The sequence below is a fragment of the Lontra canadensis genome, unplaced genomic scaffold (assembly GCF_010015895.1).
Source record: "Lontra canadensis isolate GAN:19392208 unplaced genomic scaffold, GSC_riverotter_1.0 scaffold41, whole genome shotgun sequence".
In the NCBI taxonomy this organism is placed as follows: Eukaryota; Metazoa; Chordata; class Mammalia; order Carnivora; family Mustelidae; genus Lontra; species Lontra canadensis.
Window position 1 is genome coordinate 5587480 of NW_022631035.1, and position 25727 is coordinate 5613206.

The following is a 25727-nucleotide window of genomic DNA, read 5'->3' on the forward strand; positions in this document are numbered from 1 at the left end:
AGGCAGCGGAGGCAAGTGGGGGAGCCGTGCCCAGGAGGTCACAGGCCCAAGGAATGAGCCTGAGCCCAGAGGGAGTGCCCCGTTGGTGGCTCACCGAATCTCATGCAGCTTCACGACCTCGTTGGTCACCACCACAAGGACCAGGGACAGGCAGCCCAGGAGCCATGTCAGCAGAGGCACGTTGTCCAGGCCAAAGTGGACAGGGCTGTCCCTGTCCGTCCACAGCTGCAGGTCCACTGCCGTCTGGACCACCTGCCCCAGCAGGCTGCAGGGAGAGGCGGCAGCCCCATGTGAGCCTTCTGGCTTCCTTCCCTGCCATTCTCAGTACAAGTAGCTCAAGGAGGGCACCGTCCGACCTCCGGCTCAGCCCCCTGAAGCAGGATTTCCGACCCCAGTCCTGCCAAAGGCCCCTCCCCAACATCTATCCGCAGATACTCACACCACCGGCACGGTCACGGCCCACCAGAGGTTGGTCAAGGGGCTCTTTCGCCACAGGGGCTTGGTGCGATGCACGTGGGTGATGGAAATGAAGACTGGAGAAAACAGGGTCAGTGGGGGGGCATGTCAGACACCCCACCCCCAACCCGAGGCTTTGCCCCCAGGGCGATCCTCTAGCCCCCACCAGCCCCTCCTCCCGGGGAGCCCCTCACCCGTGTGCAGGACGATCAGGGCGGCGGTGAGCTTCTGAGCCGTCAGCAGCCCGTTGGCAAAGTCGTCAAACCAGGCGGGAGCTGTGTCTGCACGACTGCCAAAGCAAGGGGTGGACTCAGCCCCACGCTGGGCCCCGGGAAAGCGGGCGGTGGCGGGTGGGGAGGCGCGGGGCAGGCCGCACCTGGGCAGCATGATGGACGAGCAGTTGGTGAGGTTGCGGGCCCTGGAGCTGTTGCAGAAGCTCTGCAGCGTGAAGCCAAAGCAGACGAGGCACGAGCTGACGGTGAGGCTAAATTTCAGCAAGAAGCAGAGCAGGAAGTAGTGCTGGGTCTGCAGTATGAAGGGAGGCCTGTCACTCCTGGGGTGGCCCCCCGGGCCCGGGGCTCCGCAGGCTCTTTGGGAACTGGGTAGGCCCGGTGGGGAGAGGATCCTTCCCAGCTCTGTACAGCCACCTCCCCTTCGGTTGAGGGTAGTTCTGACCGAAGCCCCTCTCTCTCCCCCAAGGCTCGGCCCCCTTGGCACCCACGTTCCTCGGCAAAGGCCCAGGCCCACAGGGCTCCACATTGACTACCTTCTTAGGAATGGACTGAAGGTTCTTCCCTGTGGCCATAGACATGATGGAGCTGTGGGGGGGCTTCCCCAGCAGAGAGATGCTGAAAAGGAGGGACTTGGTGAAGGGTGGGGACTGTGACCTTCTGTCCGTCAATTCCCATGTGGGAAGCCTTTCGGGAGTTTTGGGAGTGAGGGCAGGCCTAGGGGGAGAGGGGACAAGACAAGGGAGGGTCCCCCCGGCCTTCCCCCCCACCCCCGCCAGCGTCTCCTGTGCCAAGGGGTCATAAGCACTGAGCAGTGGGACCTGGGTTCCTTGGAGCTGCTCGTGCTGTCCCAGCCCCGCCCACCTGGACCAGGATGGATGGCATAACTCTCACCTGAGCAGAGGGTAGCAAAAGCAGGACAGCCACAGGATGTCTGTGGTGCTCAGCAGCGGTGGCAGCTGAACCAGGCAAGACAGGAACTAGACCAGGAGAGCCAGGAAGCAGGATTAGGCTCTGGCCAATAGCAGGATGCCAGGAGCCCCGCGGCTGCCTTGCCCTGTGCCCAGACAGATGCCCAGAGGAGCTGGGGCCCCAGGGGCCGCTATCCTGCTGATGGGTCAGCTCCAAAGGCCCAGGGGTTCCACAGAGGCCAGGGCCCCCCTAGGCCATGCCACATCCTCCCAGCCGACCGCCCCCAACTCTCAGCTGGACCTTGAGTGGAGGAGTGGGTGGGGAGGGCCGGTGCCAGGGCAGGCCTCCGCTCACCTGGATGACCACGAGTGTCAGCTGGCACTGCAGCAGGAAAAGGAAGCACTTACGAATGCCATAGGTGGCGTGCCGCGCCTAGGGACCGGGAGGGACAGAGTGTTGCCAAGCCTATAGCTGACAAATCTTAGCCAAGAGCCAGATGCCCCAGAGGCTCCTGCTAGGAAAGGGTGGAGGCCAGTGAGCCTCTCTAGGAGGAAGATCAGCCCCTGGGAGCCCAGACGGATACTGTGTCACTCCTGCCCACTCCGCGCAGCCCTCCCTTCCCTGCCTGCTGTGCCAGCCCGAGCCCCCACCTGCTCAATGAGCCGGATGATGCTGATGGTCTCCTCCTGGCGAAAGGTCAGGGAGCAGGGCAGGCTGTTGAGCTGCCCCGAGAGCTGGAGGGGAGAAAGGCCATCCGAGGCCTGGGCCATGGTGGTGCTGGTGGCATAACCAAAGGTCTCCCAGGAGCAGCGGGATGGGTACAGGGGATCCAGGGCAATGCTGCTCAGTGGAGGGGGAAAGCCATCAGCTACACTCTGCAAACATCCCATATCCCATGGGAGGAGGCGAGCACCCGCTCCCTCTCTCCCCACTGTGCCCAGTCTGCTAGTCCCAACCCTAGCAAGATCAGCCACGGAATGTGCCCCAGCCCCACACGAGCCCCCACACTCGGGCGTCCCCCTGACCTGATGTCGCTCTGGAGGAAAAGGCAACTGTTCCTTAGATTGGCAGAGCTGCCCAGGCAGCAGGTCACCTCCCCATACTCCTGCATGATCTTGATCATCTCACACATGGCTGAGGTGGGCAGAGTTGGGGAGCACAAGAGTCAGGCGCCTAGAGCCCTGTGTGAGGCTCTGGGCAGAGAACCACAGGGTAGGAGAGCAGGAGATGGGGTAGGGGGAGCAGGCCCCGCTTTGGGGATGGTCCTCCCCTCAAGCACGTGAATATCATGTAACTGCTGTCCCTTCCGACTCGCTAGAAAGGGCACACCCGCAGCTCCAGCCCACTGCGTTTTCCCGGCTCCTCCCAGCTCTGGTCACTCAGCCCCCCGGCATGGGACTCTCCTGCAGAGCCCACCGGGAGCCTGGGCCTCCTTAGCAGCCGTGGCTACGGGACTCACTCTCGGGGGTACAGTCGGTGAACAGCGGTACAAGCAGGGGCACGTTGTCAATGTTCTGCAAGTGGGGGCGCACCTGGTGGATGCCGCGTGGCAGCTTGGCCTGGACAGATCAGAGACGTCAGTAGCCGCAGGGTCAGGAGAAGGCTCCCTCCCTCTATCCCTCCCTCCTTCCCTCCCTCCCTCCCTTCTCTGGGCCGGCCAGTCAGCTACCTCAGAGGGCCAAGGGGCACGGGCCCTGCCATCCTACCCGGTTGCAGTCCTCCAAGAAGCTGGGGAGGTCGCTGTCCGTGGGCTGGAAGCTAATGAGGTCTGAGTGACCCTCCTCCTCCATCAGAAGGAGCCCTTCCGCATCATCTCGGGACACTGTGGGATGAAAACCTGTCCTTCACCTTGGAGTCAGCCTTCTGGGGGCCTTTTCTTGCCCTGAAGATGGCAGAGAACTTCCTACTTCCGGTCTCCTCTCCTCCACTGTCAGCTATTGTTACCACAGGGAGACGAGGGCCATTTTCCAACGGAGGATCTACGGAGGCTCCTTCTAGAACTGCCCACGCCCACCTCGTCCCTGCCCCAAACCCATGCCCTCACCCTGGTTCAGGTCATCATGCAGGGAGCCAGCATGGCTGGGGCTGGAGGGGGGGATCTCAGAGCCGGGCATGTCACCGTTGGGCGTCAGGGAGATGTGGCAGTTCCAGCCTGTCTCCAGGCCCATCTTTTCTGCAAATACCTGCACAAGAAAGATGCCGGTGAACAGACGGGCCCATGAGCCCACGGGAGAAAGGGTCAGCGGAGGCAGACGGGGGTGGCTCTCCCCCACCTTGCTTTTGAGCTCATCCTCCAGAGAGAAGTAGACGAAGCGGATGCATGCGTTGACCAGCCCGTCGATGAGGCGCACGATGTCCAGCCGGGCCTGGTACTGGGAGGACACCATGCCCATGAAGATCTGGCCGCTCAGGGCCTGCATGCAGTCTTCCTTCTCCAGCACCTCCCCGATCCCTTCTTCAGGTAGGCACAAGGCACAAAGCCCAGCCGGGACACCCAGGAACCAGCAGATTCCAGGAGGTAGCCCAGGCCACACACACAGATGCCGCACCCAAATCAATGAGCATGTGGGCCCCAGGGGACCACAAACACACAGCCAAGACACAGAGGAGCCAACAGACACGGGAGAAAAGACAATGAAAGGTACTCATCAGTCACGTGATGATCCTAAGGAGTAACGACAGAGCCCGGCCCTGCTCCAGGGCCGGGGGAGCTGCCCTCGCTCTCAGCCATGGCCTCAGTTCATGGTCTTTGGGTCATAAGACCCTGTGAGTCTGTCTGTTTGGTAGCATGGGGAGGGGTGGGGTGGCTCTGAGTCCCTCTGTTCCAGCAGCACTGCGAACTGGCCTTTTTGTCTGATCAAATAAGACTAATGGTCTAGGGGCGCCTGGGTGGCTCAGTGGGTTAGGCCACTGCCTTCAGCTCAGGTCATGATCTCAGAGTTCTGGAATCGAGCCCCACATCGGGCTCTCTGCTCGGTGGGGAGCCTGCTTTCCCCCCACCACCACCTGCCTCTCTGCCTACTTGTGATCTCTATCAAATGAATAAATAAAATCTTAAAAAAAAAAAAAAGACTAATGGTCTATAAGTACTGCTGCTTTATGACTTCCAAAGAAAGCCCTTTGCTATCACACCAAGTGTCACCAGAAACCTGGGAGGGGGACAGAACGAGCACCTGGGTGCCCATGAGATGGCTAAGGGACTTGCCCGCGCCACCTCCATGCTCGAGGTCCAGCGAGCCCACAGTTCCCTCCACTCTGATGGATTCTATGGCCCTCTGGAAGCCTTCCCCACGCCATCCCCCTCCCCCGGGACGGACGCGCCCGGTACCATCCGAGCTCCAGCTGTTGCGGCGCGTGCTCAGCTTGATGGGGACGGTGCTGGGCAGCTCACACACGGTGAAGATGCTGCTCTGGCCAGGCGCCTGCACCAGCTCGATGCACTTGCCGTTGAGCTGAGAGGACAGGGCGCAGCTCATGGGCTTGTAAGCGAAGGCAGAGCAGTAACCAGACAAGCAGGCTCGCTGGTAAAAATCCAGCACTTTCTTTCTGCCAGGGAAGCAGGGCAAAAGTGAGGTGAGTGGCCCTGAGGTGCCCACTGCTTGTGAGCCAGGCGGGCGGATGGCCGGGGCTACCTGCCATCGGCACGAGGCGCGCTTCCTCACCTACCTGTCAGAACCCGAGAGAGGGTAGATGTCCGCCCCATCCCAGAAGTCTGTGCAGGCCTCTAAGACCACGTCAGCCGTGCCGTGGGACAGCATCTGCTCTGTGCCTGAGACGGGGAGGACGAGGCTGAACCACGAGCACCCCAAGTTACTGCTGCCTCACACTCCCGCCTCAATTAACACCCTGCCGTCCTTGAGAAGGGCACTAGGGAGCCCCTGGGGAGTAGAATGCCCCAAGCCTGTTTGGGCTTGTGGGCCTTCAGACAGTCCTCAACCCCTGTGGCCACCGCCACCCCAGCACCAGTCCCCAAATCCAACCCCTGCCACATCTGTGGAAGGCTCTGGAAGCAGTCTAGTGCTCCTCTGCCCAGGCCCCCTTAAAAAAGGGACACCTAAAAGAAGTCCTGCCCCGCCAAGCTCCGGGAAAAGGTCTGGCCTGATGCTGGCCAAGCCTGGAAGGCTCACTGGTGGTGGTGTCCTTGATGAAGAGACTGATCATATGGCTGAGTGGGGGGCGCCGCTTGGTGACACAGGACAGCCTCCCCAGCGAGGTCTCCTTCACCATCTCGGCACTGGGGAGGCGGTAGAGCGCAAGGTGGTTCTCCTGCTTGAAGAGCTCCTTGGCCCCAGGGGTGAAGCCTGCAGGGGGAGGGATGGCAACTTGGGGTGTCGGGAGGAAGCCCGTGGCCTCTGTACCTCCCTCCCTTGCAGGGAGAGAACCCCCATCGGGCTAGGCTGGTTCTTTCCCCTGTGGTTATTCCCCCAGACTAGGAAGCACTGTCGAACGGGGCCCGCTTCCAGGGGCTGGAGGGAAGCTGACAGGGCTGACGGGGCTCCCCGAGAAGGCCTGGGGCAGCCGTCTGCTCAGAGCCCCGGGCCAGCGCACCTATGAGGCGGGCGAGCTCGCAGAGGCCCCAGGGCACGTGCACGGGCAGGACAGCGCTGTGGCTCTCCTGCAGGGCGATGTTGCACAGGTGGTCGGAGAAGCGGCACAGCCGCTCGGTGACGCCAGCGTTGCAGAGGTTCAGCAGCACGTTGAGGCCCAGGGGCTTCAGGGACGTGAGGTGCAGTTGCCAGTTGGAGTCATCGAACTGGATGCAGGAGGGGTTCTGCTGGTCCTGGGACAGGCTCAGCATCTCCAGGTGGTAGTCACACACGAAGTCCTCCGCTTCGTACGGCTCGCCCTCCAGCCCGGGCTGGGTCACAGGGAACCGGGGAGGGGAGAGGGGAGCGTCAGCTGGGGAGAAGGCACCCCCTTCCCAGAGAGCCTGCTCGCGTGCGTGCTTGTCCCATCCCTCCCGGAAACCCTCTCCCCACGTCCCTGCTGGGGTTCGGCTGCTTCCGGTAGCTCTGCCCAGCGATGGCAGCGGGAGGAGGACACCCAGGGCAGGGAGGGAGCAGGGAGGGAGCCGCCAGCCTTCTGTCTTCAGAAGGTTGTGACCAGAAGGGCCTTGCCCCAACCAGTCACCATCTGCAAGACCCAGACGGGTCTCCCTCCTGCGAAGGCCCCGGGCCCTGGATGAGGCCTCAGGAGGCCGTCCTGCCTGGCTGAGCCCCAAGGCCTGGGAACAGAGGCCGCTGCATCTGCACCTTCGGCTTCATCCACCCGGGACAGGCTGCCCCCCTTGGCCCCTGCAGTGGGGGAGGCCAGGACCCCCCGCGGCTGCCCCCCACACTGCTCTCACCTTGCCAGTCTCTTCTTCCCCGCCCTCCGTGTCCCGGCTGAAGCTCACATTGGAGCCGGACGGGTGTTTGCTGCGGCCATGGGCTTTGTGGTGAGAGTAGAATTCGGGGGGCTTGGGACCATCACCCGGCCAGTCGCCACGCTCCTGCTCATTGGAAAGGTGCAGGGAAGCGTTCAGAGACCCGGCCAGGAGGGCATCTCGTTCGTGGGGCTGAGGAGAACAAGGAGCACAGGCCTCGGACCGGGGTCCCGCTGGCTGTCACAGGCCAGGGAGGCAGGACAGTTCTGAGGCGGAGGCTCTGCGGGAACGGCCAAGAAGCAGATCCTAACGGTGCTGGAGCCTTCCTTCGCCCTCCCAGCCTCGCCCTCCCTGAGGCCACTGGCCAGACCCGGAGCGGGGTCCCTGGGAGCCGGCCCTACCTCTTCCTCTACCTCAGGATGGCAGAAGGAGCGGGTAGACAGGTCATCGGTGAGGTCCTCATGGCTGCTGTGAGGGGGCTCCACCTTCCCACTGAAGAACAGCACAGTCTCCGGGCTGGGGTTTGGCCACGACAGGATCCCCTGTTTGTCCACACAGCACAGGACCTGCAGGGAGAGATGGGGGTTGGGGAAGGGGCCTGGCATTCCCCAGCCTGCCAGGGTCCGTTCAAGTGGCCGGCAGGCACCTGGGACACAGCCAGGCAGCCGGCCAGCGGGGACGGGGTCCTCCCGCAGGGCCTGCCCTCACCGTGACCGAGCCCAGGCTGTGCAGCAGGCTGGAGCTATGGCTCAGTGTCGGCGATGTCCCTTGGATCACCCGCAGGAAATGCCCCCAAATGCAGCGCAGCATTTCCTGGTGGGAGAGACGAAGTCCATGTTATTTCCCTGGAGAGAGCCTCAGGGGCCGGCAGAGGAAACAGTCCAGGGACACAAGGAAGTCAGGGTGGAGAGGCATTTGCCTGAGCAGAGCGCACTGCCCACATGAGACAGAAGGCTCCAAGGCCATAAAATAGGGGAGCCTCAGGGTTCCGGAAGGGGCCAGCTGGAGGGAGCTCAAGTTGGCGGCTCCAAGGGCCTAGGGCAGAAGGCGTCCCAGGTGAGTGTACCTGAGAGGAGATGGCTTCGGTATAGCTGCTGAGAGTATCCTCCGAGAACTTGGCCAGCTGCACCGAGAAAAGGGCACCGGCTCAGGGAGGCATTCTCACACAGGCCTCCAAGCTGCAAGGGTGGGGGCCCCCCCACCAGCAAGGCTCCCGATGCCTTTGATAAAGGACACCCGGGTCGTTCCGGAATCCCATGTCTGCTGAGCACCAGCATGGACGACCCCCCGCCTCACACGGCCCAGCCTGGAGGCCCCTCCACACGGAGAACAGCTCAGGGCCTGCCCGTGCTGGGGAGAGGGGCCCACAGTGGGGCTGGACCTCGGCACCCAGTTGCTGGGCCCCAGCTGACACCCTCTTTTGGCTCCCGATTTTTTTCTTTTCGTGCTGTCCCCATGATGCCTTGGAACAACATACCAGGGAGCTGGGTGAGGCCTTGCTCATCTGGGCCAGGACCCGAGCTTCTCCACAGGCGGTTGCCAGGACCCAGAGGACTGGAAAGAGCAGCGGCAGGATGGGCAGGACGCCATTGACCTGGGGAAGCACGAACCACACTGAGGCCTCTCAAAGAGCCGCTGGCCTGTGGAGAGGGAAGGACGGGAGGCCTTCCCCAGTCCCGAAGCCATTCCCTGAGTAGAAAGGGACAGCTGTCCAGCACAGGAAAAGAAGGGGAGCAGGCATCCTCCAGCTGTGACCCCTGGGCTGCAGAGGGAGGGACAGCCAGGGCCCCGCGAGGGGACCCGGCCTCCCAGAAAGAGCAGGGCACCATGGAGGGGCAAGGGCAGAGCTTACCTGCAGCTGCAGGAGGGCGTACTGCCAGGAGGCGATGCCAGGGGCACTCAGCATGAAGCGCAGGGCATTGGTGATGAGGAAGCCGGCCTTCGGGGAACAGGAGAAGCGCAGCCTCAGCCCCCCACCCAGACAGGGACCCTGGCTCTAAGGCTCCCCTTCCTCTGCCCACTCATACCCCCACCCAGCCCCAGCACCGGCCATCTCACTCTGGGCACCCCCCCCTCCCCATCTTCTCACGCGCTCACCTGAATCTGGCCCCGAGGCTCCCCCATTTCCTGGCCCTCTCCCCTGCCCCGCGAGGCCCGCCTCACGCACCAGGACCACGGGCACCGCGTACTGCAGCATCACCGACTGCACCGTGAACCTCTCGTTGTCCAGGGCGGTGACTGGGCGGGACAGGGCCATGTCCAGGCACCATCTGCAGAGAGGGGTGACCCTGTAGCTGGGCGAGCCTTCGGAGGGGGGAGAGGCCGGAAACACCCACCTGCCTGGGTATCACTGAGTCAGACCATCTCTCCTGTTCCCTGGGAGAGGGGTCTGGGGCAGCCTCTAGAGTGGTCCCCTCAGAGCTCCAGAGGGGAGAGGAACAATGGCCCAGGCTAGGAATTCTCATGAGACGCTCAAGTTAAAAAATCTACAGAGGAGCCTACCCGAAGGGGAGCTCTGGATAAACCAGGCTCTCTCCTTGTCAGCCCGCACCCTGCTCCCGGAGGCACCAGGGGAGAGAACTCCGGCGCCAGAAGGAAGGCGGGACGGCAAGCCGACCTGATGTTGTCGATCACAGGGGTCTCAAGGACACGGAAGAGCCGGTGCTGCTGGGGGTTCTGCGGCCCCTTCTTCACTTCTCCCCGGGGGGAGGGGGGTGGAGAGAAAGGGGGAAACAGGTCTCCGGGCTCCAAGACGATGTGCTCATCATCCTGCCAGAGTCAGGGGGAGGGGTCAAGGGCATTGGTTCAATCAGAAGCTACTCTTCCTGGACAATTCAGCTAAGTGCAGACACCTCACTGGGTTAGGGACCATCGGTTGACAAAGAGTCAGCCGTGGGGCGGGGGAGGGTGGTGGTTGTGGAACTGGATTCCTAGCAGCTTAAGGGTCAGAGAAAAGAAAGAACAGGACAAGGGGAAAGATTCCAGCTCTTCTCCATTCTTCCAGAGCCCTTGCCAAGAAGGCTGTGAGCTGGCCAGGAAAGTTCAGGATTGAGCCCTGGGACCCTCCCACCATTGCCTGTAGATGCTCCCACAGCATTTCCAGGGAAGGAGAAAAGCCTCGAGCTACCTTGATCCCCCTCAGAGAGGCGAACGATTCCTGGCCGGGCCTCAGAGCTATGATGTCTCCTTCTACCAACAGGCTAACTGGCAGGTTGACCAGATGTCCGTCTCTGTAGGCCCAGTGCAGGGACCAGGACGGTGCAAAGGGCATGTGGAGGTCCGGGTACATGGCATCTGGCCACTTGATCTCCTTGCCATCCCTTAGTGCATCTGAGGAGCAGGGGAGGAAAGAAACCACCTCACCCATGGCTCCGCACATCAGCCACCCAGCACACACCGTGGGGCTCTGCCTGCTCGCCTTCCTTTCCCAGAAGGCTTACAGCAACCCGCACCAGCCACACCAACACTACCCCTCTCTCAAGGGTACCTCCCCTGTGAAGTCTCTCCCGCCACTCTAGCCCAGGCACTTCTACCCCTCTGAACACCAGCTTATTCTTTATACCCTTAACTCCATTCAAATACGTTTCACAAGCAGTGCTGAGGGCTTTGAAGGATGCAAAGGTCAAAGGTGAAGATGACACAGTCCCTGCCCTTGAGGAGCCGAAACCGAAAAGAGATGTCTGTGGGCAGATAACACGAATCTCGGCAAACCCGTGCTCAGGGCATTAGGAAAGATCCCTGAGGGGCAGGAGCACAGGAGAGCTGATGCCATCAGAGGCGGCCTCAGGGGAAAGGGAGCGGAGTTTAAGATGGGCAGATCTGTCAGCTGGAGCCGATGAGGGAGGAGCACAGCAGGGAGGGGGACACCAAATTGAGGCACAGAAGCAGGGTGGTCCACGGTGGGTCTGGCACCGGGGAGGGGTTTTCAGGTGAAGATGACAGTAAGAGAGAAGTCCAGAGAGGGGGGCTGGAGGTTGGCCCAGAGGTTCTGGGCAGCTCTGATAAGCAAGAGGGAGCCACTGATGGTTCCTGATCAAGAGACAGAGCTCTCAGAGAGCAGGGCCCATGTTCCTCGGTCACTGTTGTCCTTCCCATACCTGGCACGTGGCTGCAACCAACTGATCATTTCAGAATGAAGCAACCCTTCTCACTTAGCATTTAAATGTCTGCTGCCTGGTTGGGTTCGAGAAAGGTCTCTGACAATAGGTGTTTCTCTTACAAGACCACAGGCCCTGGGAAAGTGGGAATTACCGTCTCTCAGAAGAGCCTAATATTCCCAGTCCATAGCTGGGGCTGAGCAAATGCTACCTGAATGAAAGTACGAACAGAAATCGGACTGAGTAACTCCCTTCTTTAGGAACAGGGCTGCACCATTTTGGGCTCCCGGCTCTGGGCCCCCAACCCTGCCTTCTGCAGCTCTTAGACTTCCCTGGCCCATCTTCCTACGTGCCCTGGCCCAGTACCGCCAGACAAGACAGACTTGGAAGAGAAAACCTCAACTGTCCTCCTGCCAAGAGGGGGGCTTCCCCGCTAAGTCTCCCAACATTAGCAAGCCGACTGGGCCGCCATCGGCCTCCCTATGTGCCGTGTTCAGGCCACACGCCTAGCTGTCCGTGCCTCTCGCCGTCCTGCTCAAAAGAGGGCAGGGCAGCCTCCCAACTCTCCTGAGGCCAAGAGCCCCCAGAATGCTGGCCACAGGCAACAGCCTTGTGCTGGGCTCCCGGAGGGGCCTCAGGAGAAAAGCGCGGGGGCCCACACGGCACAGGGCATCGTTTCCCACCCAGCACGCCTGAGCCTCCGCCTCACCTTGGATTTGATCAATGATCCCTCGGAGCCTCCGCTCTACCTCCCTGCGCTTCAGCCGATCTTGCCGCCCGATGAGGACAAGGTTGAGAAGCAGCAAGAGGAACAGCGCCGAGGCGTTCACCAGCTCCACCCCATGGCTGGGGGGAAGAGGGGGGATACTAGCAGGGACAGGGACTCCCTGTCCAGCCAACCCCAGTCCCTTCTGCAAAGAGGGTCTCCGTTCGGGGCGGGGCTGACAGCAGCCAGCCAGGGGACCGAAGATTCCTAACAACCCAGACCGTGACTGTGGGCAGGGCACGGTGCTCCCCTGGGTGGGGGGGCAGGTGGGAGGCAGGAGGGGCGGCCCAGTGCTCCCCAGGGGCGAGGTGGGGGCACGGTTACCTGCCAGCTGGCTGGCCCCCATGGCAGCCCAGCAGCAGCAGCACGGCCAGCAGCATGAGCGAGGCTCCCGGCCAGTGGAAGCAGGAGCAGCGGTTCCCATGGTGCAGGAAACTGCTTCTCCACAGCTCCTGAGGAGGGGTGGTGGGGAATGAGGGGCCCCGGGAAGGAGCTGCTAGACCAGTTGCCTTCATCCCACCCCCGCCTTCCCGGGCCTGGGGCTGCCTTGGTCTTCTGGCTTTGGTCTCAGCTGGGGTCCAGCCGCTTGGGCTCCTGTAGCAGGTGGGGTGAGGACAGCCCCGGCTGCCTTCTGATTTTTAGCGCGGCTCCAGTCGGGTCACACCGCCCGGTGTGAGCGTGGGCCCCCGGGCCCTAGCCTGGGCCCCCCCATGCCCCTCTGCCATCCCAGCCGGGCTCTGGCTTCCCCGTGAAGAAGCTTCACCTGCCACGTGAGACATTTCTTCCGTTCTTTCACATGTCCCTCCAGCACTGCCTCCAGCTGCTCCTTCAGGATGCTGAGGGCCTTCCGGGTAGATAGGCCCAGGGCCAAGGGTGGCTCGCCCTGGAGGGAAGCAGGCAGCAGTCAGCATCCCTGCGAGGCCCCAGGGCACTGCCCAGGGAGGCCTCCATCACAGGCCACAGGCAGGGCTCTTTCTTTGTCTTCCCTCCCCCACCCCCCCATCCTCCCTTCGCTTCCTCCACCAGCCTCCCCCCCTCCCTCCCCCGGTTCTCAGGGTGTTTGCTCACATCTCCACCACCTTAAAAGCTCCCTACTCTTCAAGGCCAAGTTAAAAACAGAAACAGACTTACTCTACTCAGTGACTCCTAACCTTCCAAGGCCATCGGCATCTCCTAGCCCCACACACTGCTCTCGCCCCTCTCACCTCCCCACCGACCTCTGCTGCCCTCTGGGCATTTCAGGAGCCGAAAAATGGTGTTTTTTTTTTTTTTTTAAGTGGGAAGGAGGAACTAACAAGGAGACACTAGCTCTTCATTGTTCCTAGGTAAAAACATTAAGAAAAAAAACACCAAATACTGTTTCCACCATTTCACAGAAGGGACCATATCGTGACACTCTGGCGTCAGAAAGGACTCGATCTCAGACAAGGGACAGCTACCCTCAGGAAAGGACCTGTGATGCTGTCCTCTCCTGTCACCAAGGGTAGCGGAACAGAGCATGGATGGGGTGGTCGTGGGAGGCACTGGGGACCACCCACGCTGTCCTGTGGGAGACTGGACTGGCCTCTGCTTACAGAAAGCCCCACTCCCAGGCTTCACCCCGTCTTCTCCTTCTCCGACTGACTCCCCTCCCTCCACCCCACAGCCCATCCCGAGGACATCTTAACAAATTCGTGTATGTTTCCAGTACAACCTCGGCCACCATCATGGAGTTCCCCACCCCACCACCAAGCTACAGATCCTGAAGTTTAACTCCAGGCATGGCCCCGATGCTGACCTGTTTACTCCGCAGCCACACTGCTGTTTCACAGGCCCCTAGGAGTGGATTTGTCCAAAACCCTGGAGCGTGGCCCTCCCAGCTGGACAGCCCCGCTTCTGCAATGACCACCACCCCCTCCCACTCCTCAGGGTCACCCTCTTCCAAGTCAACTGCAACATCCAGCCAGAGCAGCGCACCGCCTCAACTGACCCCGTTTATCATTCAAGTCGAGCCCAGACTCCAGAGCAGGACCTGTGATCTACCAGCTTCTCTAGCCTCTCCTGCGTTTCCTCCAGTCCCCACGCAAGCCGTGCTCTCCGAGCTCGGGTGCAAGTACCTCTACGTGTTTCCCTCCCCGGGAACACGCTCCCAGCCCCAAACACCTCTCTCTTCCCCTTCAAGCCTCAGCTCCAACGTCAGCCGCTCTGGGACATTTTCCCAAGGCCAAGGGCTGCACTTACGGGGAGAGTGCACCCAGGGCACTGGCTCCCGGTCTGCATTGTGGAGAACTATCGTTATAGGTGGACTTGCCTCACTTTCCCACCAGATTGCCAGTTCCTTGAACACAGGTACTGAACTACTCCATCTCCACAGCCCTCCAGGCAGCTGCTGAGACTGCCTGGCGCGCAGCAGCGGGCCCCCGGCCACCAGTGGGACGAATGGAAGAATGAGTGTGCACACATAGCTCCAGTGACCCCAGCGACAGGCTAATCAGGGCTTGGCAGCCCGGGGTTCGCAGCCAAAATACCTGGAGCTTCTAAAAACGTGGATGTCCAGGTCCCACCCCAAAACTACCAAATGAAAGCTTCCTAAGGGGAGGCCAATGCACACACTGAATCTGATACAGAGATTCCCCAGGTCGGGGGACCTGGGAAATAAAAAACACCCCCCAGGAAAGGAGTGCTGGTGGAGAACTGGGTCTTTCCCAAGAGCTCCGATGTGAGCGCCCACCAGGAAAGGTTCCTGAGCAAGAGGAGAAAAGCCCTAGACTTGGGGCACCAAGAAAGGGGCTGGGGTTACCTACTGAGTCCTGACCATGGTGGGCTAACGCTGGTGACACCCTGGCCAGTTCAGCCCATGGCCCGCCTCTCCTCCCTCTCCTCTGTCCCTGGGGTCTGCCCTGGTTTTGCCCACTGACATTCCAGACTTCCTCCTCTGTGCCTGTCTCCATACAGGACACACATCCCCATGACTGGAAGGGGCTGCTGCCCTAGGGTGGTGTCCCGTGACCACAGACCCGTCCTGGTAGGACGTACCTGAGCAGAGCCCCCACACGGGCCCACTGCCAGCTTTCTCAGCCTGTGGGATGAGGATGGGCTCCAGACTGAGCCTGGCCCCAGGACTTCCCAGATCCCTTGCCTAAACCTCCCCTAATCCCTGCTCTCCATGCTGGCTTTGGGGGATTATGAAGATAAGAGCTGGTTCTTCCCAGAGGGGATAACTGGTTATTTCAGCTCAGGAAGATAGGGCCCTCTGGGCAGGGGGCCCACACCCCAGAGCCTCCACCTCCCTCTGGCAGAGATCCTGGGGCCTTCCTGAGAAGCTGTGATCCAGAACAAATGAGTATCAGGTAAGTTAGGGTCTGCACGTCTGCCTCCCTGACTCCTGACATGGAAGGGGAGGCAGGGAGGAAGAAAGGAGAAGGGGACCAGAGGTCTTCGGTCCAGGGGGTGATGCCCATTCCCCCCAACCCAGGAAAGAAGAGGATCTGGAGGGCACAGCCGCGGCGCACACGGCCTCCCATGCTGCCCATCCCTGCTGCCCCCTGCTCCCCCAGGCTCTACTTCATGAGCTCTCTCTCCTTCCCAAGAAGGACTTGTCGGGGCCAGGCCTCCAGAAATACTGCAGTGAGAAAATGTCCTGGAGGCAGGGAAAGGCTGGCGTGTAGAGGTGAAAAGACTGCGCGAGCCAAAGAGACAGGAGCCGGGGATTGGGCAGGAGAAAGGGGGGGGGCCAGATAAATCCCAGAAGGGCTGCAGGTCACGTGGGAAACCACTGGGTCTGGGATGAGGACCCTGCTCAGAAGGCCGGCAAAGGCTCAGCCAGGGAACCAGGGTGACCCCCCGCCCCGGCAAACCAGGCCTATAGACTTTGGGCATCAGCAGCTCCCCTCCTCTTGCCCCGTGGCCGTCCTGATATCCGCCGCCTTAGAAGGGGATCCACTTTTTCTCTCTGCACGCCAGTTCCCAGCACCTGCACACTGCTGCTGTCCAAGTGTGGGAGGCGTGCGCCCAAGGGGGGCAGATGCTCCGGGGGCAGGGCCAGCAGAGGCCCGCCCGCTGACTGTGCGCATCTACCCACGCATGTTGTGTCTGGCCAGGAACACCAGCTCCAGACCGGCGATTAAAGATGGCACAGCAGAAGAAAGTAGCCACTCTGTAATCACACGCCTCCTGAGGAAAGGGCCTGCCTGCACAGGTAGGGCCCGGGGGCAAGGACACAGTCTTCTGGGCCAGCCCACTCTGCAGGGCCCCAGCCACACTCATCCAACGGCCTCAGCCCCTCAGTGACACGGAAGAGCAACACGTCACCCTGTCTCCGGCAGATTTCCTGCTACCAGTAAAAATCACTGCTTCTCTCATTGTGCTTCCCCGCCCCCTGCGATGTGAGAGCCAAAGCCTAGGAACCTGGTGGAACTTGCGCATTTTTCAAAGGAAATTTTAAAAGGGCCCTGGGCAAGCAGGCACTGCCGGCCTTTCTCAAAACGCAAATTAAGCTGGGCACCAATGGGGAGACCGTGCCAGGATGCACAAGGTTGGTTTGAGAGATAAGGACCTGCCTTGCACACATGCCATCTGAAGGTCTGCTTTTCTTGCCTACAGGGCCAAGAAGCAAGAGAAAAACTGCCTCAGCCCTCAGTACCCAGCGGCAGTAAGAGATTGTTCCTGCCTCTTAAATGTTCAAAATCTCCCACCCCACCCCAAGGCCAGACACCTCCCAGCATGATCCTGGAGTGAGGAGTGACGACTAAGCCAGAACTCCACACCCGAGGGGAAGCCTGAGCCTGCCTCTTCCCTTACACCACTGCTTTGCAGGTAAAAGTGACCCCCATCCCCCTGTTTTAAATGCTCAGGCTCAGTTGGACCCAACAAAGTAACTTGAGGCTCCAGGAAACCCAGGCGCAGGACATGCGGCCACAGATGCCCATCGTGAGCTGGGCTTCTCCTCCCTGTTCCATCATCAAAGAGGGACCCTGGGGGTGGGGGCAGAGGGGCACCTGGGCGGCTCAGTCAGTTAAGAGTTCAATCTTGATTTCAGCTCAGGTGATGACCTCAGGGTGGTGGGATCAAGCCCCACGGTGGGCCCTGTGCTCAGCATGCAGTCTGCTGTCCCTCTCCCTCTGCTTCTCACCACCCCCACCCCCTGCTCTCTCTCTTTCTCTCTCTCTCAAATTAATTAAATCTTTTTTCTTTTTTTTTTTTAAGGGGACACTGGGAGGGCATGGGGACTTAGATAAACAAAAAGGTGGGGAAAGAACTCAATCTGTCCAGTGAGAATTGCTAAAACTCCGCTACTGCTCAGGACCAGTTCTATGGGGCCTGACGCTGAGTGTCTGGGGCAGTCTCCCAAGCCTTTCCAGAGCCAACGCCCCTCAAGTCTCTTGCACCCCCTTGGTCAGGTTTCCCAGGTGGCCCAGAGCCAAGAGCCCCCACCCCCCAGCCCCAGACCTTTCAGGACTCATCACAGGCTCTGTCCTCATGGCCGCCGGTTTCCTTCCTACTTCACCTATTTTGGGAGCAGAATCCAGGTCCCATAGGCTCAGGTAGATAGGTTACAAATTCTGACTGTGACCATCAGCCTTGACAACAGCAGAGAGCTAATTAGAACTAGCTGGCCCCAGGGTGCCGGGGTGGCCCAGTAGGTTAAGCATCTCCCTTCAGCTCAGTTCATGATCCCGGGGTCCTGGCATCAAGCCTGGGATCAAGCACTGTGCTCTCTGCTCAGTGGGGAGTCTGCCTCTCCCTCTGTCTCCCAGCTCTTATGCACTCACTTGCTCACTCTTTCTCTCAAGCAAATAAATAAAATATTAAAAATAAATAAATAAATAAAAAGAACTGGCTGGCCCCTGAACCAGGTCCCCACCATCACAGCTTTCTGAGCCAGTGCAGATGGGGTAGGGACCCAAAGCTGGATTCCAACATAATGCCTAAGTCACTGAAGCTGGGTCTCTTGCAGTAGCCACAATAAATCTCTTCTGAGCTTGGCCAGACACAAATCTGTCTTCAGCCAGGCAAATCAAAGCCTCAAGCCTCTTCCTCTTCTGGGCTCATGCTGACCTTGGCACTCCCGCCCATCTTCTTCCTCTTGCAGCTGCCCAAACGGCAGAAGAAATCAGCCGGGCCCTGGCTGCTCCCATCTCAAGGACCCATGTGGTCCAGCCAAAAATAGCCCCTCGACTGGCCCTGAGGAGGGCTGACATCCGGACCCAGGGCCTCCCATCACCTGTGCACAGAGACCCAGGTCCCAGCATAACTCGTCAGGATGCCCCACTGGGACACGTGGCTCCACTCCTGCTCTGGGTGACTTGGGAACCCGGCTGGCATCTCCCTAGACACCCAGGCACCCTGGCTCCTATTCTCAGCCTCCTTCTTCCGTCCTAGCTACCTTGTAATCTGAGCTGCCTCCGGTTCAGCACCCATCCTCAAGACTTGTGGCAACTGCTGAGCCCAAAACCTTGCACACAAAGCAGAGAACAAGGCGTTTGCAACAAAAATATAAAACCAAGTCAGCATACTCACTTTGGTGCCTTTGCCCTGGTGGGGCATCCATAGCTCTGTCTGCTTAAAGAGCATGGGGTAGAGTCTGAGCCACAAGGAGTCAACTATAGAACTTCCAACACCACCCTTAAGGAGAGAGGACAAGAGGCAGGAACAGAGAGAAGAGAGAGAGGAGAGAGGAAAAAAGGGGAGGGGGCCGGGGAGCGTGGGAGCCAGGAGCCAGAGCCGAGCCCGCAGAGGATCCGTGCAGACTGGAGCTTCAGGCCGCTGATTAATTCAGCCTATTTCCAGTCACGCTGCAGATTTAGGGAGGGAGGAGGAGGCAGTGCAGCAACAGCACTCTGGGAGGGAGAGAGAGGCAGGCAGGAGGGAGGGCGGAGCCGGGTTGAGGGGAGAAAGTTTGCAGTTGCGGCCGCCAGATGCCCAGGAGCTTGGCCCATTCATCAGAGGCCACGGAGGGGTGAGCGGAGGGGCACCTGCACCAGTGGTGGTGGGAGAGCCCGAGGGCAACAGTGGTACCCAGGACTGCCTGGGCTCTCTCCCCAGACCACCCCTCCTCGGCCCCAAGTCCAGGCAAGGTAGAGAGCACCCCGACATCCCTCCGAGGCTCCCAGGATGGAAGAAGGCCAGCAGCAGCTCTTCCCACACTTGTAGCTGTGGGAAGGGGGGGGACTTGCCCGTTATTAATAGCAGCATATCCAGCGTGGAGGGGGAAGGACTGGCAACTGAGAAGCCTGGAGCAGGGACTTCTAGGAGGCAGAGCAGGGGGCCGGAAGCCAGCGGAAGAATCCAGTGGAAGACTCCAGCAGAAGGGGGACAAGCCCGCAGGCAGAAAGGGCTTCTGAGGATTCCAATACCTAAGACCTAACACCTTCCCACCAGGTTGCTAGGTGGGGGGGGGGCACCCCCAACAGCAGAGCTCAGCCAGCAGCTGAGACACGCATGGTCACACTTAGACACACCTGCCAAAGAGCTTCTGGGACAGGAGACCCCCTGGACCTGGGGCCTCCACTCCCGCCCAGTGACCTGGGGCTCCAGGAGCAGCCAAGAGAGCCTGTGTGTCACCCTGGAAGCCCAAATTTGACACACAGGTGTCCCTGGGAGTAGACTGGAAACTTCTCAGCCTATGTCCAGGCCATCCTTAGGAAGGGGCTGCAAAACCCTATGGGACAGGAAGCAGCCCAAAAGGTCCAGTCACGAGAGAGCGCAGGTTGGAGCCTGAGCACCGTTCTCTAGGGCCCTGTCTCCCAGGCAACACCGACAACACCGTCTCCACCATCTCCACCATCACCAGCGGCAGGGAAGGGGAGAGAGCCTCCTCTGAGTTCAAGTCTCTCCCCCTCCTCTAGCACAGCTCCCTGGCCCCCCAGCCCACCTCTGCCAAATCCTGATCTGAACAGGAGCAGGACAGGAGGGGCCGGGCAGTCCAGAGGTTAAGGGCAGGCAGTATCCCTGAGGTGCGGGCCCCAGGGAGGAGGGGTCAGCCACGCAGTGGGCTGCAGCCTTAGCAAACTGCCAAGGAGAGTGACGTCCCCGTGGCCCCTGCTCCGGGACATACCTCCCCTTAGCTTTCTACAAAGGCCCTGCTCTGTGGGCATCACAACTGAGCAAACTCTCCCTCCTGCGTGACAGGCCCTGGAAAGAAGAGCTCACGGGGTCTAACCTGGGGGTTCTGCAGGACTCCCATCCTGCCCCGTTCCCACATTGCCCACCTCAGCACGCGCAAAGCAGGGCACTGCACCCAAGAAACAGAAGTCCGGACGCTCACTGCTACAGCACATCCACCACAGGGGACCGGGGACTGAGGAGAGGAGGCCCTGACAGCAACACGGGAGGACTGGGAGGTCACCAAGGGGGGGAGCAGAAAAGCAACCAGCGACAGCCACGCTGATCCTGGGCTACAGCCAGGGCCCAAGAGGCCCCTTTCAATCAACTTCCGCCATTCAGCTCTCTTCATTCCCGCGCCTCCAAGAAGCCTTGACTGTTGGAGGCCACGGGGGTAATCTGGGGAAGCCCATGTGTACAGCTCACAAGCCACTTCCAGTAAAAACCCTGTCTGGATCTATCTCTCTTTTAAAAAAAAAAAAAAAAAAAAAAAGATTTTTTTTTTTTAAAAGAGGGGAATCAAAAGAGGGGAGAGGGGCGGGCAGTGGCGGGGCGGTGGGGGAGGGAAGCAGGCTCCCCACTGAGCAGAGATTCCCAGCATGGGGCTCGATCCCAGGACCCTGAGATCATGACCTGAGCCAAAGGCAGAGGCTTTAACCCACTGAGCCACCCAGGCACACCCCCGGTTCTATCTCTTAATTGCTTGTACTATTAGTTCCTCAGCTGGACTGTAAGCCCCTCCAAGCTGGGGCGACCTCCACAGGGCCCAGAGCTCCCCCAACCCCAAGGACGTATTCTGTGAATACAGCCGGTGATATGTCTAGCTCAGGACTCATCTCTCCAAAACAACCAAGAGGAGAGGAAAAATCCTGTAGCAAAACTGACCCCTGAGAGCTATCCATCCCGGGCACCCAAGTGTTGTTCCTCAGGCTTGAGAGAGAAGCTGGTTCACAGAACTTTGTTTCCCCAACTGACTAGGAAGTGGTGTTTCAGCAACAAGGCTAGGAACCGGAGGACAATACTGTCCTGTTTTTGAGACATTCAGCCTCACCCAGGCAGGCCACCGCATCACACAGTAAATAGGAAAGCTTCTGGGGGTGGGGGGTGCCCCCTGGTAGGGAACAGCTCTGGCAATGAGACGTGGCAGCCTTGCACCCAGGCTAGGGGAGAAGTCAAGGTCGCTGGTTGCCTCTTTGCCAATCACTTACAGGAAGGACACCTGCAGATCAGTGAACAGGAGGCGGCACACGCCTCCTTCAGGTTCAGGCCTCCAAGCTCGTTCCACAGCTGGTCCAGAGGCACAGGAAGCCTGTGGCTGAGCCAGTCAGCAGGAAGCCAGGCACCCCAGGGACCCAGCGTGTGGACCCACAGCTCCTGCTCCAGACCTTCCAAGATCTCTTTGGAGATCTTGAACTTACGGAAGCTGTCCGTAAGTTCAGACTGATAAATATTTACTGAAACCGTGCTGCCTGCCAGGCTCTACGCTAGGAGCCAGGGACACTGGGATGAGGTGGGACAGGCAGATTATTTCAATACAGACGGGCAGGCACAGTGGTAGAGATACTGTGAATGCTGGAAGGAGGGACATCTGGAGAGGGAGGAGGGCTTGTCAGGAGAAGGCGATGCATGGTGAGGAAAGAATAGGAAGAGTTTGTCCGGGAAAAAAGTAGGAGCCGAAATGTGGAGAGCAGGCCCAAATTCTAAAGCATTCAGAAGGATGCATCACGTGTCCTAAAGGCCAAGGCGGGGGAGGTGGGGTCGTGGGGCCCAAGGGCAGCAGCAGGATGATGGTGAGCTTCGCCGGCCACACTCCACGTTTCAGCAGGTGGTGCGAGCCACTGGTGACTTTTAAGCAGAGGTGACAAAAGGTCAGCCCTGCATTTCAGATACCTTTCTCTGACAGCTAGTGGAGGAAGGAGATCAGAGACAGAGGGACCCGCACGAAGCCGTGCCAGAAGCCCAGGCGAGTGTTGGAAGGACCTCCCCTGGGACAGTCTTCGTCACAGAAGGAGGACACTCTGCCAGCAAATCCACTGCCAGGGGAGGGCAGCGCACCTGGAGGCCGGGAGGCGCACCTGCGTCAGGCCGGGAGGACCGTGCCCACCTGGCCGGTGCCTGGGCCTCCTGGCTGCTCACCTCCAGCTGGTTACGCAGCTGTGTTTGGAGTCTGACTGGGGAGCTCGTCCCCAACCACAGAGAGGGTGCCTAACCGTACTCAACATGGCTCAGCAGGTTGGGGCAGAGCCCTAGCAAAGACCAAACAAACGAAATTACACGCCTCTGGGCAAGAAGTGGAAGTCTGGCTCAGAGCCAACCCAAATCAGCAACTGCTCCCAAGCGCTGAGCTCACTGCCCCCCCCCCCCCCCGCCTTTGCCCTGTGCTCCCAGTTCCCCGAGGGCTTCCCAGCCCAGCAACAGCACCCTCTCAGGGGGATCACCGTCCTGTACCCCCATCCTCAGAGCCACATCCCCTCTCTCACTTTTGGTTTAAAGCCCCCAAAAGAGGACCTCCCAGGCCAAAAGAAGTAGAGAGAGTTCAACTAAGACGCACAGACAACACCCATCCGGGCACCGACCACGGCCTACCGTGTGCTTCTCCTTCAGATCCATGGGCCCAGAGTACTGCAGGCATGCCCAGGTGAAGGCGGTCACCCCCAAAAGGAAGGCTCCTCCCCAGCATGGACAAGGCCCCGTGACTCTGTCACAGCTGCAGCATCTGGACAGAAAGAAGGGAGAGACCCCGTCAGCCCAGGTTGCTGAGAAACACGACAGTGTTGCCTACACAGCAGAGCAGCAAGTGGAAAAGACTGGAGCCCGGGGCATCGGAGCCCCCCAGACCTGTCCTGGCAGCACAGCTTCCGCAGGCGCTCAGCTTCAGGAGGATTAGAGGCACCCAGCTGGCTCAGCTCTAAGTTCGAGCCCCGAGCTGTGTGTGTCAAGATTACTTAAATAAATGAAAATGTAAAAAAAAAAAAAAAAGTAAAGACTAGGAAAACGATTAATTAAATAATTTAAAAAATAAACAAAGGTCAGCATCAAGGTAAACTGGGACATGCACACACACGTCCACACACGCACACGCATACACACAGGCCCACGGGCCGTCGAGCCTCCCGGCTCCCGAGTGCTTTGCTGACAGGGCAGCGCTCGAGGGGCACCTGGGCGGAACCTACCTGGATGGCTGAACCAATGTGACAACAATCTGGAAAGTGAAGACTAGCCCTACCTCCCCATACACCCCCTGACCCTCCCCCGTCTACCGGGGCAGTAGACACACTTTAAGAATTTCAGGCCAGGGTGCCTGGGTGGCTCAGTGGGTTAAGCCGCTGCCTTCGGCTCAGGTCATGATCTCAGGGTCCTGGGATCGAGTCCCGCATTGGGCTCTCTGCTGAGCAGGAAGCCTGCTTCCCTCTTTCTCTCTCTCTGCCTGCCTCTCTGCCTACTTGTGATCTCTGTCTGTCAAATAAATAAATAAAATCTTAAAAAAAAAAAAAAAAGAATTTCAGGCCAGGGCGCCTGGGTGGCTCAGTGGGTTAAGCTGCTGCCTTCGGCTCAGGTCATGATCTCAGGGTCCTAGGATACAGCCCCGCATCGGGCTCTCTGCTCAGCAGGGAGCCTGCTTTCCTCTCTCTCTGCCTGCCGCTCCGCCTACTTGTGATCTCTCTGTGTCAAATAAATAAATAAAATCTTAAAAAAAAACCAAAAAAGATTTTCAGGCCAGGGAGGGTTTGGGTAGAGGGCCCCTGAGTAATCTGGTTTGGGGCCCAGGGACTGCTTGGGGAGAAGGCGCTAACCTGCGGCGGGGGGCGGTGCCTTCTGGGGCTGCAGCAAAGCCTCGGAAAGTGGAGCTGGTCAGAAGCCCAGGAGAACTGACCCATAAAAGAGTAGTCTAGGAACAAAAAAAAGTTGTGTCCAGAGACCCCAGCCAGGACACCAAGGCTCCGCGGCCACCGATCCCACTCCAAAACCCCGTCATTCCTTACAAGGCGTCCCCAGCGCTGCCCTCATGGGCTGGCGCTTCCACATCTCTCCCAACCCCTGGGGTCCACAGCCAGGGCTTTCGGAGCGGAGTGAGCTAGCCGCAGAGGGTCAGACACAGACAGCGACACTGCAAGCAGCCTCGAAATGCTGTGACATTTGGTCTTTGGCAGCCGACTGAAACGGGATCCTGAGAGGACAATCCACGGCTCCCCAAGGCCGCTCTGACTCACGCGGCCCAGGCCTGTTTACGAGCTCAGCTCAAGGTCCCCGAGCACCCCCTCCCACCAGGGGCTAGATGAGGTAGTGGCCACACAGGGCAAGGCACCAGAAGCCAGATGGGGATGGCGCTTGGCTCCTTCTCCCAGCACAACAGGAGTGAAATAACTCTGCGGCCAGCTGGAACCACAGCGTTCAGAGAGGGCAGCCAGGAGCAGGACATTTCTCTAAGAGTCTCTGTTTTCCCATCACTCCATACGTGGGCTTCTGGGAAAGAACGGTCCTCAACTATCTGATCTGAAACCAGGAGCTAGACCCTTAAAGGGCCAGTTCTACCCCTGGTCCGTTGTGAGATGAAGCACAGGGTTCAAATTCAAATACCCCTGGTTCAAATCCTGGCTCCAGCATGTATCAGATGCCCTTGGCAAATTACTTGTCTCCCTGGGCCTCAGTGTCCTCGTTCAGAGAATGATGCTTATTTCACAAAGAAGCAACAAGAATAACATAAAATATTATTAGCAGAGGATCTAGTACAGTATTTAGCATATAGTAAGTCTTACTAAATACTTGCCATTACTATCACCAGGAAACAAGAAATATGAACAAAGTGCCACCTAGGTGAAGAATAAAGACTCAAAAGTAAGGAGAAAAGGGGTGCCTGGCTGGTTTAGCAGGCAGAGTATGGGACTCTTGATTTTGGGGTAATGAGTTCAAGCCCCACGCTAGGCCTGGAGCTTACTTTAAAAAAAATAAATAAATAAGGAGAAGAAAAAAAAAAGAAAGGTATAGAGATTGCAAAGAAATACGTAAAAAAGTCTTTATTTGCAGAAGACTAGCTCATATGGGAAAAATTCTAAGGGATAGAATAAATAAGTATGCAACATTACAAGTTACAAGGTCAAAATACAAAATTCCTATATGCTATGTTGAAATACAGCAAATACTTAGGAAAGGCTTTTAAAAACAAATATGTAAGGCCTGTACACTGTTGAGAGAAATTCAAGACCTAAATAAATGGAGAGAAATTCAAGACCTAAATAAATGGAGAGATATGCCATGTTCATGGGTTGGAAGACTCAATATTAATATTAACATTTAATGTTTAAATAATTAAGTTAAATGCTAACATTTATATATATATATATATATATATGTTTTTTTAAGATTTTATTTATTTATTTGACAGAGATCACAAGTAGGCAGAGAGACAGGCAGAGAGAAAGGAAGGGAAGCAGGCTCCCCGCCAAGCAGACAGCCTGACTCGGGGCTCGATCCCAGGACCCTGGGATCATGACCCGAGCCAAAAGCAGAGGCTTTAACCCACTGAGCCACCCAGGTGCCCCTAACATTTATATTAATATATTGATCCCATAACCCTGAGATCATGACCTGAACCGAAATCAAGAGTCGGATACTTAACTCACTGAGCTACCCAAGTGCCCCCAGTATCCGTACACACCCATCAGAATGACTACAATGGAAAAGACTGACCATATTTCCTGTTGGTGAGGACAGGAGCTCAGAAACTGCAGGTGGGAACATCATGGGCGCACCCACTCTGGAAGACATTTTGGCAGGTTCTCTTAAAGCGAAGTATCCACTCACTAGATGTCCCAGCAATG

The 25727-nt window shown here is 58.8% G+C and overlaps 1 protein-coding gene across 6 annotated transcripts in view; it reads right to left on the reverse strand.

The window, feature by feature from the left end:
• Positions 1–25727, reverse strand: part of TMEM94 (transmembrane protein 94) — a 32444-nt gene that overhangs the window by 216 nt on the left and 6501 nt on the right. Inside the window, exons 2-31 of one of the 6 annotated variants that reach the window (XM_032870627.1) lie at positions 22495–22624; positions 12590–12709; positions 12151–12278; positions 11770–11906; positions 10091–10293; positions 9581–9732; positions 9131–9233; positions 8816–8902; positions 8441–8557; positions 8030–8086; positions 7672–7776; positions 7377–7529; positions 6946–7155; positions 6147–6456; positions 5726–5899; positions 5265–5367; positions 4927–5144; positions 3872–4053; positions 3643–3781; positions 3305–3420; positions 3058–3157; positions 2624–2732; positions 2249–2438; positions 1953–2030; positions 1581–1666; positions 1223–1304; positions 833–981; positions 651–745; positions 440–533; positions 95–265 (exon numbers count right to left, since the gene is read on the reverse strand). In XM_032870627.1, coding sequence (XP_032726518.1) covers positions 95–265; positions 440–533; positions 651–745; positions 833–981; positions 1223–1304; positions 1581–1666; positions 1953–2030; positions 2249–2438; positions 2624–2732; positions 3058–3157; positions 3305–3420; positions 3643–3781; positions 3872–4053; positions 4927–5144; positions 5265–5367; positions 5726–5899; positions 6147–6456; positions 6946–7155; positions 7377–7529; positions 7672–7776; positions 8030–8086; positions 8441–8557; positions 8816–8902; positions 9131–9233; positions 9581–9732; positions 10091–10293; positions 11770–11906; positions 12151–12278; positions 12590–12709; positions 22495–22518 — 3992 coding nt within the window. In that variant the 5' untranslated portion in view covers positions 22519–22624. Of the gene's footprint in view, positions 1–94; positions 266–439; positions 534–650; positions 746–832; positions 982–1222; positions 1305–1580; positions 1667–1952; positions 2031–2248; positions 2439–2623; positions 2733–3057; positions 3158–3304; positions 3421–3642; positions 3782–3871; positions 4054–4926; positions 5145–5264; positions 5368–5725; positions 5900–6146; positions 6457–6945; positions 7156–7364; positions 7530–7671; positions 7777–8029; positions 8087–8440; positions 8558–8815; positions 8903–9130; positions 9234–9580; positions 9733–10090; positions 10294–11769; positions 11907–12150; positions 12279–12589; positions 12710–18324; positions 18477–22494; positions 22625–25727 lie in introns of those variants that run through there. The other 5 variants (XM_032870626.1, XM_032870625.1, XM_032870624.1 and 2 more) reach the window with 5 other exon arrangements.